The following is an 11,880-nucleotide window of genomic DNA, read 5'->3' on the forward strand; positions in this document are numbered from 1 at the left end:
AGCGCCGGTCTGATTCCGAAGATTACCAAAGCGACTGAAGATGGCGCCCATAATGGAGGCCCTCATAACTCTGCCCATTTTAATAAACTAAGCACACACTGGAATTATGGGTAAAATGTATTAGTAATAGAGAATTGCGAGGCTCGCACACCAAACGAATGGCATGTAAGTAGCATCAGTCTTCCAGCTAGTGCAGGCAATGGTTTTGTCACATGACCTCAATAAGGAGCTTTACTGCACTGCCGAATTTACGTCAAACCCTTCAATAAAATGACATTGTGAGCATGCGCAGCGACAGTCCGTTCCCACGCTAGCAATGGGCTAGACTAGTCTCTGAAGCGTTCATGCTGCCCTGTTTACGAAACATCCCACGTTCACGGTTAACGCATCATTTTTGCCCTTACATGGGCGGTTCTTTCAACGTGCCCAGTATTATGCGCCTGCGCAATTTCCAATTAGTCCGGCTACTAACTTCCTGGTTCGGTATCTTCTGTCTCCCTGAAATGACAGAAGGCTCTGCGGAGCCACCGCCCTGCCCCGGGGCTCGGCGCCGCCGGTTACTTCTCTCCCTCCCCAACGTGTTTCCAGGAAGAACTCGGGCCGCTCCGGAGCCATCCGTGCCATCACCTCCGCCTTCTCCTCCGCCGCCGGTCTCCGTGTCCCCACCGCCTTCATCACCTGGCGGCTCTGAGTCCCTTATTGAGTGTCCTCTATGTCTGGTCCGCCAGCCTCCCGAAGAACTTCCCGAGCTGCTGAGCTGCAGACACCGCTCATGTCTGCGCTGCCTCCGCCAGTACCTCCGCATTGAGATCTGCGAGAGTCGTGTTAATTTGCGCTGCCCAGAATGTGCCGAGCGCCTCAGCCCCCAACATGTCCGGGCCATTCTGCGCGACCCCTTACTCACCCGCAAATACGAGGAGTTCCTTCTCCGCCGCTGCCTGGCTTCCGACCCTGATTGCAGATGGTGCCCAGCCCCAGACTGCGGGTGAGAAATAGTCATGATAGGCCAGCAGGCTCGTTTTTCAGTGTTCCTAGGAAAGAGAAGCATTTGTGAAATGAAAATGGAAGAGATCCTGCCAGGGCAACCATCGGGGGAGCAACTGTATGAGGGTCTATCAGTGCTGGCGATAGGGGACCAACATTTAGTTACGTCCAGTGTCTGACAGGAGCTTCCAGATGTTGCACTTGTCCCCAGAGCAAAAAAACTCATTTTCCTAATGCTGTTCTGTCTGGAGACTGGGAATGATGGATATTTCTTTTATAATATGAGTCACGTAAACAGCATTATTAGTATTGTTCGTTTTGCCTTTGAGCATTGCTTCATGAATCTTACTGCAAGAGGCATGGGACATCTGAAGCTTCATAGGGATATCAAGGGGATCTGTTGGGTGGGAATTGGCCAGCCTGAATGTAGCAGGTGTAGCACCTACCTCTGTGTTCCTTATGAGATTTGCTTGCACAGTCTGAATTAATCCTTGATTTTGCCACCATTTGTTCTGGGCAAAACTCATACTGACTGTTCCCTTATATACAAAAACAAAAGGACCGCTCAAAGCTCACCTTCCCTGTATGTTCCCTATCGGGTGCTCTGTCCACAGTGTACCCACTGCTAAGATCCACATCAACAACAAAGAATTGGACCGCACTACGATCAAAAGGAATACAGGTTTATTGCAGGAGTATGCAATAAACCTGTATTCCTTTTGATCTGAGTGCCGTCAAATTCTTTGGTGTTGATTTATTCCCTTATATAGCTGTCAATGTGATAAAATGACATTTAATTGTGCCAGTAGGATAGCCACTTTTTCTGGATACAAATACTGGCCTTCTTTTCTGTCCTAATCATTACAGTGGAATGAAATGTAGTTTTTACCAGCCAGTTGCAACAAATGGCTGTCCTCCGTGTGACAAGTGCAGCAGCCATGGGCAAATATACTCCCTGGACTTCCCAGGGGTGGGGATGTGTGTGGGGGGGGGCTGCTGTATTAGAAAACATGAATCTAGGGTTTGCTTGGCCCTCTAAAGCAGCTTCAACTTGACCACATCACTGATGTGGTTAGGGTTAGTGTGCTACATTGGTTATTTTAGGTCTATTTAAACTTTAAATAACAAAGCAAAAATAAATTAAGATTGTTTTGCCTCTAATAAGGATAAATTGTATCTCCGTTGGGATCACATACAAGGTACAGGTATGGGATCCATTATCCGGAAACCTGTTATCTGGAAACTCAGAATTACGGAAATGCTGTCTCCCATAGACTCTAGTCTATGTTATCCAATAATCCAAATATTTAAAATGTATTTTGTTTTCCTCTATAATAATACAGTACCTTGTACATGATCCAAACTAAAATATAATTAATCCATATTGGAAGCAAAACCAGCCTATTGGGTTTATTTAATGTTGACATGATTTACTAGTAGATTTAAGGTATGATAAATCAAATTATCTATTCTGGATAACCGGTCCTAAGCGATCCTATAACTGTACTAATGAATATAAATATGTGATTTAGAGTAGACCAGTTTTATTAGACAATACAAAATTGTTACTTTTTTAGTATACTTGGAACTTTAATTGCTATCTTATTGTTAGGTTTTAATTGCCTAAGAACCCAGACATCCGTTTGAAAAGCTAAATATAAGATGAATTGGTCAGTAAATGTAATGATAAAATAGAAGTTGATGTAGTCAAGGGCACGTTACCATATTAACCAATGAGCATGTATTGATCAGTATACTACCAGTTAGAAAATGAATGATTTTACTTGTTGCAGGAGCAACTGCAGTGGTGTAGTTTCACACCTCTCCTAGTAAATCCGAGTAGGAAGACCAATAGATAAGCATGCAAAATGTAAAAATAAAATTACATAGAACAGGGCTATGTTTAACCTACTAAAAATGTAATGTAAATGAGAACTTCCCCTTTAAATTAAAGCTCATCTTTTTTCCATAATACATTCCATAAAGCTTTTGACTTTGACTTGTATTTTTTATATTGTTATTTTGTTGGTATAATCTATTTTGATATCCATTTATTGCTTATATGCTTGTAGCTGGGGTTTGCTTTTATCATAAGATTTTTTTTCTAGGTAGAGGGACCAGGACCTAGGGTTTTCTGAATAAGGGATCTTTCCATAAGTTGGTTCTCCATACCATAAATCTGCTAAAACAAAAATAGAAACTTTAAATAAACCTAATAGGATTGTTTTGCCTCCAATAAAGATTTACTTGGTTGGGATCAAGTACAATGTACTGCTTTATTACAGAGAAAAAGGGCCATACCATAATTTAGAGCGTTCTGTATAATGGATCTCTAACCTGTGTTCGAACAGTTTATTTCTAATTTGCATAAAAGATAGGCACACACAATTTCCTTAAAGGAGAAGGAACACTACAGAGGCATTTTATTGCCAATAGATTAGTTGCAATAGTGCAAGCTAGTGCAATATTTATTCTGTAGAATGAGTAAAAAGCTCTAGATATTTGTTTAGGATAGCAGCTGCAGTATTGGCTTGGTGTGGCATCACTTCCTGCCTGAGTCTCTCTCTGCTCACTTATAGCTCTGATTACAGCAGAGAAGGGGGGGGAGAGGAGCAAACTGAGCATGCTCAGGCCTGGGGCAAGGCGGTTTAAGCTGAAGGCAGGAAGTCTGATACAGAAGCCCATGTGTACACAATAGAAGGAAAGAAATGCTGTGTTTCTTTTGACAGAGGACTCAGAGCAGCACTACTTTGAGGGTTTACTGGTATATTTAGGCGGACCTTTCTGATAAGGCTTACTTAGTTTTAACCTCTCCTTCTAATTTTAGTTTTGTTTATTATGAAATTTCATGTAAATGGCTCACAACAAGTTGATTGTGCCTCCACAAGGCCTAACATAGTGTACTGTGTTCAAAGCCACAGATAAAACACTGTCTGCTCCAGGCAGACAATGCCTCATTTTTGAATCATCCAAAATGTTTTAAAACTTTGTGCTGTAAAACTGGCCAGCAGAAGTGTCCTTCCTTCCCGAACATGGGCTGCAGTAAACCTTTTTACACAACTATCAATGTGTCTGCATAGCTCCCAGGAAAACACAATGCATGTAACCAGGAGCCAGAATCCTAAAATAGGTTTTATTTGCTAGAAATACACGTTCAGTTAGTATGAAGCAATATACATTCTAACTACTGTGTAGAATTGCGACTTTCGTGTTACTTGTGCTTATAATCTGCTGCCACATTGTGAGTGCTCTGCAATTTACTTTAAATATACCTTGCTGGCACTTACATGGTTGCTGTTTGGGCTATGGTTATTTAAAAGGATTCTGTCATGATTTTTATGATGTTGTTTTTATGTCTAAATTACACTGTTTACACTGCAAATAATTCACTCTACCATATACAATTTAATTCCCGAACCAGCAAGTCTATTTTTTTGTAGTTGTAATAATGGTGTGTAGGCAGCCATCTCAGGTCATTTTGCCTGGTCATGTGCTTTCAGAAAGAGCCAGCACTTTAGGGTAAGGGCAGATTCAGGGAGATTAGTTGCCCCGGGGACAAATCACCTCTTCTTCGGGGCGACAATCTTCCCGAACTGCCTTCCCCTACCTTCCCCCTGGCTATAATGAAAACTCGTCAGAAAGTTTCTTCGTGCGGCTACTTCGGAAAACGAAATGCCGCTAGTGCCATCCTGCTGGCGATTTTTCATTATAGCCGGTAGGAAGGCAGTTCGTGGAGATTGTCGCCCCGAAGAAGAGCCGATTTCTTGCCGGAGCAACTAATCTCCCAGAATCTGCCGTGTGCCCTTACCCTTAGGATGGAACTGCTTTCTGGCCAGCTGTTGTTTCTCCTACTCAATGTAACTGAATGTGTCTCAGTGGGACCTGGATTTTATTATTAAGTGCTGTTCTTAGATCTACTAAGCAGCTGTTATCTTGTGTTAGGGTGCTTTTATCTGGTTACCTTCCCATTGTTCTGTTGTTAGGCTGCTGGGGGGGGGCAGGGGGGTGAGCACAAGTCATATGACTGGGGCAGCTGGTTAACTGACAATATGTCTAGCCCCATGTCAGATTTCAAAATTAAATAGAAGCAAATCTGTCAGCACTATTAACTGATGCGTTTTGGGGGGGGACCATTTCCCATGACCTTTAAAGCAGTCACTTGGCTTGTGGAGGATTTCATCTCAGAATGTGCTGTTTGTAAGCAGCCCTGACAGTGGTCTATAACAGTGTTTTGGGGGTGACCAAATCATGCACACCATGTTCTAATGCATAACTAGGTGTGTCGTTTTTTATATATTTCAGTTATGCTGTGATAGCTTATGGTTGCGCCAGTTGCCCTAAACTGACCTGTGAAAGAGAAGGCTGTCAAGCCGAATTCTGTTACCACTGCAAACATGTATGGCACCCGAATCAAACCTGTGACATGGCACGGCAGCAACGTGCACCATCACTTGGAGTGCGCAGAAAGCACCCCTCTGGTATCAGCTATGGGCAGGAGTCTGGATCAGGTATGTAATAGCGTTGAAACACTGTGTTCAGGTTCATCGCTGGACAGTACATAGAGCCATCTCAGTGACCTTTCAATAGAGACCACTGATCTAGTCATAGTTAAAGGGTTGGAGCGAGTCTCCAGTGGCCATTCTTTATCTTTAGAAATTATGTTCTTGCTACACCAAGATCGCCATTTACATTTAAATGTATGTTTTCTAACCAACTCTTGCACCTGTAAGACATTTTTGTTTTGTTTCTTGTAGCCTATGGATGAGTCGTAATGTAATTTACAGATTAACATAGGATAACGTTTAGAAATGTCATAATTTAATTCTATAAGGCCTGCAAGTTATGCAGTTCTAACAAAAATGAATTACAAACAAGAGTTACTGAATAAAAATAGAACTGCAGAGCCCTCCATATAGGCTCTTGCAATGTAAAGAGGGGTTTGATAGGTAATGGGTTCTAGTTAAAGCACATGGGGAAAAACATTTGCTTGTGATGCATCAGTATTCAATTTGTATATCTTTATTTACCTCTAGCTGATGACATGAAATCCTGCCCCAGATGCAGTGCTTATATCATTAAGATGAATGATGGGAGCTGTAACCACATGACCTGCTCTGTATGTGGCTGTGAATTTTGTTGGCTGTGCATGAAAGAGATCTCTGACTTACATTACCTAAGGTGAGTGTATAGTATGTGTTTGTGTGTGTATGTATAGATAGATCTATGTTCTCTCTTGTTTTTTCCTCAAGTTATTTGGGGTACACACTTCCCTTATTCAGCTCCACTGTACATTAAGGCATATCTTGCACCTTTACAGTCCTTCCGGATGCACATTCTGGGGTAAAAAACCATGGAGCAAAAAAAAGAAGATAATCTGGCAGTTGGGCACATTGATTGGAGCGCCAGTTGGAATATCCTTGATTGCTGGTATTGCAATTCCTGCTATGGTTATTGGAATCCCTGTATATGTGGGCAGAAAGGTCAGCTTAATGTGACGTTAAGGATTAAAAGTTACTTGTATTACCTGCTATAGCAGACTTACTTCTATATGGGTATAATAGTTGGTTACCTTTATCTGTAGATCCATGGCCGTTTTGAGAATAAGAAAACCTCCAGACACAAGAAGAACCTGGCTATTACTGGTGGAGTAATTCTCTCTGTCATTGCATCTCCTGTGGTGGCAGCAGTCAGTGTTGGTGAGTGCCAGGATTAGAAATGCTATTTGTTTGTTACTCTGTGCTGTGTTTTAATTACTCTTTTAATCAGGGATTGGTGTTCCCATAATGCTCGCATATGTGTATGGGGTGGTGCCAGTTTCCCTTTGCCGAGGAGGAGGCTGTGGGGTCAGTACAGCCAATGGTAAAGGAGTAAAGATTGATTTTGAGGAAGATGGACCAATAACTGGTAAGTCAACAAATCTTCTACAATGAATATGGATTATTTGAATTCTGTTTTCTGACTGTATTAATCTTGTGAATCTCTCCTTCAAGTTGCAGATGCGTGGCGAGCATTGAAGAACCCAAGTATTGGGGAGAGTAGTATGGAAGGGTTGACCAGTGTCTTGAGCACAAGTGGGAGTCCCACAGATGGACTGAGCGTTTTACAGGGAAATTACAGTGAGACTGCCAGTTTTGCAGCACTCTCTGGAGGCACACTAACAGGTGGCATGTTGAGTGGAGGCAGAGCAAAGTACTGCAGGTATTACATTTACTTCCTAGGAGTTCTTAAAAAGAATACAATATATTCTTTACTTGAAAGACTGACACCCAGTATTTCTTTAGATTGTGTTGTGTGAGGCATGAAAACAGAAGGATGTTATATTCATTGCTCTCCTATCATGGGTATCCATTTTTCCTGACAGCGGATACCTCTGTTCATTTCAATGTAAACTACTCTGCTTATTCCATACACATGAGTTGTCCGACAGATCCATATGTCCTAGGTTCCCTCTAAGCTGTGCACTTGTGTGAGCACAAGAAATTTCAAGACCAGCGCACTAAACAAATTGTAGTGCTCACAAAGAATTGTGTGGTTTAAAAAATGCACACACACGCTTAAGATGTAAGCACAAACTAATTTTTTTGATCACATAGCAGAAAAGCAAATCTAGGACATTCTAACTTAAATATGAACTATTCCTTTAAAGGCAGGCACAATTAGGAATGGGAGTATGGGGTCTATTGTACAATCTGTACAAATTGATCAATTCTGTATATCCTAGCCTCCGTAGTCGGTTCGCTTTAGGGTCAGAGCACACAGGCAGATTCGGGGAGATTAGTCACCCTTCGAAAAATCTCCTCTTCTTCAGGGTGACTAATCTCCCCAAACTTCCTTCCCGTCGGCCAAAATGTAAATCGCCGACGGGATTGCACTCTGAGCAATTTGTCTTCCAAAGTTGCCTGAAGTTCATGAGCTATCTCCATCTTGAATCTTATCAGTATGTGCACATTGAGTTTTTAAAAAAGAACCACCAGAACTTTAATGCATTTATTGCTTCATGGAAAAACAAATGTATGTTTTCCCATAAATTATACATACTTAATTTGCAGTTCTGTAACAAGTTTTGCAGCTTGAAATGTATCTTAATGGTCTGTTGGCTGCATCCATTGTACTGATTTGCATCTCTAATAAATTGTTGTGCTTTTATCAGGCTAGAAGTGCAAGCAGATGTTCAGAAAGAAACTTGTCAAAAGGATTCTGTCAGTCTTGGAGCTGTGAGTGACAGTGCAAGTACCAGAGCAATGGCTGGATCCATCATCAGCTCATATAACCCACAGGAAAGGTATGAGTTAGATTCAGCTTTATTTGTAATATCAATTGTTTGTTTCTGCTGAGGTTTAGAATGGGAATACAACATTCCCTAGCTGTAAAAGTTACAATGGTGAACTGGTATCTTGCTATTTTAGAAACTATACTAATCTGTATCTGATACATGGAACTATGTTTGGTACTTGTTAAGATCACTAGTAAAGAGTGAAATGACTGGCCCTCTGTTTCACCATTTCAAGTAAATTTTATGCACTTGATTATGGTAATTAAACACTTTTTTTATGGCCAAGAATAGATACTACAATTTCTACTTTGATCTTTTATTGAAGGCATTATATGTAACGTACTGCTGTTAATGATATGATCATTCCAGAGCAAAATATTAAAAAGTCTGTCACTTAGTAATACTTGTAAACTATTCCTAGCCTATAACCAGTCTTTTGTGCCCTTAAATGTTTTATTCCTGCTTAATTGCTTTCATATACCTATAACCTTGTTAAGAAATAGGAAAAAATATTGGACATTGATAGAGAGGGCTTATACTAAAAACCTAAAACTCATTACCCCAGTTGCAGGGCGACATGCTTTATATGCCTATTAATCTGTTTGTCTGTTTAAAGTTAAGTAGACACAGCAATTAGAGTATGAACAAAACTCGTTCTCATAAAAGCACAAAACAACAAGTAGCTAAAAAGTAAATCAACGCCATCATTGTTCTGATAATAATTAAATTGTCTTTCTTATGCAAATCTTAATAATTTTATAGAAAATGTGATGAATCACGTTATCATAGAAATGTCTGACTATAATTATTAAACCTCTAGTTTTTAAGTTAACTTATTCTGGTTGAAGTATCTTCTACCCATTAATATGTGTTACTTTTTTTACAGAGAGGTCAACAATGTGGAGATACAGGTACATATAGAAGCCAAGCCATCACGATACCAGCTTATGAGTGAAAGCAGCACAGAGGAATCTTTACATGCTGCAGCTCCTCTTGTTGAAGGTGAGGATGATGAGGCTTGTAGAAACCAGGTAACTGCCTGTGATATCACACTGGCACAACCTGAAAGCATTCGTAGTGACCTAGAAAGCTCTGATGCGCAATCAGATGATGTCCCAGACTTGGCTTCAGAAGAGTATGACTCTCCACACCTGTGTCCACCATCTCCTAGTAACTCCCTCCAGGAAAGCCCCCCACATCGCATGTGTTCTCAAGAGGAGGGTCTCTGTGCCCGTGAGGAAGGCCTCTCCAAAGTGGAATTTATTGAAGTGCGAGTATGAAGGAAAGAAGAGTGTTCAGTCCACAATAAAACCTCCAAAAAAAAAAAATATGCCATAAATGTTTCTTTTTGCCAATGGAAATGATGCACTTTGCTATTTGTGGACAAGAACAATCTGCACCGCTCGCCTCTTATTCTTTTTCCTGCCAAACGCAACATCAGACATTTTAATCTTCCCTTATGTCCCCACACTGTGAATAGCCTGTGAATCACTTCTCTTAATTTATTGTATAGATAAATGATGATTTTATGGATCATTTCTGGAGTCTTGGATAAGATTTTTTTCATTGTAAAGAATGACTGAGAAATAAATTAATGGAAATCTTCTAAAATATGTGGGACTAGAGTTAATATTTCAGGTAATGTTCTTGTTGCACACGAGACTCAACATCACAAAAAGATGGAACATCTACAGTTTTATTTAAGGTCTAAAAAATAAGCAGGCAAGGACCAGCCATCCCATAAATCTCTAGCTAGTTCTCTAAATATGTCTGAAGCTGTCGTTTAGCAGCAGCTGTGTTATTCTGCACCCTTATTGTGTTTTGTGAGATTTTTGCACTTTTTGTGCAATTTGAAGCATTTGCATGTGATTTCCTGTGGGCAACAATGTGCCCCCATCTGCCATTTATCTATGGGCTACAGTATATGGAGGGACAGACACAGAACAAACCAATGGTGGTTACAATGGCCCTGTCTATATGTCACAGCTTCTGAAAATGCAAAATGAGATATGACAGGTGGAGGTCTGCCTTTCACTGATTCGTGTTCATTACTCCATCATTAGGGTGCTTTTCATCGAATAGCATCAGTCTTAAAGCTAACATTGCTATTACAGCTGGTTATTAAAATGCTCAAATGTGTGTGTTTGAGACAAAAACCAACTGTACTCTGTGCCACCCCTCACACTTACATTGGAGCAGGCCAAGGGGGAAGGGAGCAACATCACTAGTAAAGACTGAAATTATGCTTTAAAAAACAGAAATTCAGCTCTTACTCTTGCCAGGATCTTAAAAATTATTATTTTCCAATCAACCAATATGTGAGCACTACTATACATGAGCTGTGTCCAAAGGTACAGTGTACTAGTGTACTGGTAAATGTTTTCTGCAACAACTAAACTGGCATTAGAAAAATGTCTGGGTGACAGGTCCACTTTAAATGTGTTGCTCAGGAAAACTATACCCCCGAGCAATGTAGGTCTCTATTCAGTCCCTCTCATTCCAACTACTACCTGGTGCTAGACGGTTGCTAAAAACTGGAGATCTGCTGGCCAAAAAGCTAAATTATTGAAAAAAATAACATAAAAAATGAAAGACAACTACCATTATGCTCAGAATGTCAGTCTACATCATACTAAAAGATAATTCAAAGTCCAGCTATAGTCAGGTGATCCCAGTGGTGGGAATTTTAACCTTGAACGCAACCAAGTAAGGTAAAACGTGTATAATGTCAAGCTATAAATATACTCGTCCACCAGTGAGTGTTAAAAAGAATTTACATTTATTTAAGCATTTAAAAATGATTTAGTCCTCAAAAGTAGCTTAACACTTTTATGCTTACCCAGCACTCATAGGCCTGAGTAAAATGTCTAATAAAGCTGTACAATTCTTAATGAATCAGATGCAAGTTGAGTGTAGGACTGGCCAGACCAGGGATGACTTTGACACAGTTGGCCAGCTTAAATATATTGCAATATATGGACAAACAATCCCTGTTTTTTTTTTAAAGGGTAAGGCCACTTTCCTTTCCATTAAACTTTGGGTTACTATGGAAGCAGTTCTTTTCAGGCTTGGTTTCCTTTGAGAACCTCGTTATCAGTTATAACACAGAGCTGTAATTTTGTACTTTTCCTCATGAAAATATCTTTACAAATTAATTGTACTTTAGTAGATGTATAACAAACAACTGTACTATTTCAACTGTGATGTTTTTGGCAATGGCAGCCTAATGCATGCATGATGAGCAATGCGCATACTGGGATTTAGTGTCTGGTGGTGCTGAAACATGGCAACACTGATGAAGGCAACATGTTTGTCCAGTGTCCTTGGTAGTTTTAGAATTGTACAGTTTACTTGTCTTTCTGGCCACCTCTTTTCAGGAAAGGTGTACCCAACATAGCACGGCCTAGGGGTGCCCGCCCAGCGAATCCGGCACTGTATGGCCCCTGCCAACAACCACATTCTCTGTGTTTTATGCATACCCAAGCCATATCTGTAAAGTAACCTACAGTACTTATATGACATATGTTTGAAGAACCGATGTCCTGAAGAATTTAAAATGAGTAATTATGGTTTACTAATCAATACTTTGGTTTAACATAGTAGATTTTGCGCCCACAAATGCA

General features: G+C 40.4%; 1 protein-coding gene across 1 annotated transcript; it reads left to right on the forward strand.

Annotated features, from left to right (window-relative positions):
• The first annotated feature begins 335 nt into the window (after nt 1-335).
• Nucleotides 336-9,870, forward strand: rnf19b.S (ring finger protein 19B S homeolog). Its single transcript, XM_018249593.2, has 9 exons — nt 336-985; nt 5,287-5,492; nt 6,018-6,162; nt 6,302-6,464; nt 6,566-6,680; nt 6,751-6,888; nt 6,975-7,182; nt 8,135-8,266; nt 9,144-9,870. Exons 1-9 carry the CDS (start codon nt 345-347, stop codon nt 9,535-9,537), a joined length of 2,142 nt encoding a protein of 713 aa, XP_018105082.1. The 5' UTR covers nt 336-344; the 3' UTR covers nt 9,538-9,870.
• The last annotated feature ends 2,010 nt before the right edge of the window (nt 9,871-11,880 follow it).

This window comes from Xenopus laevis, chromosome 2S (assembly GCF_017654675.1).
Source record: "Xenopus laevis strain J_2021 chromosome 2S, Xenopus_laevis_v10.1, whole genome shotgun sequence".
Taxonomy (NCBI): domain Eukaryota; kingdom Metazoa; phylum Chordata; class Amphibia; order Anura; family Pipidae; genus Xenopus; species Xenopus laevis.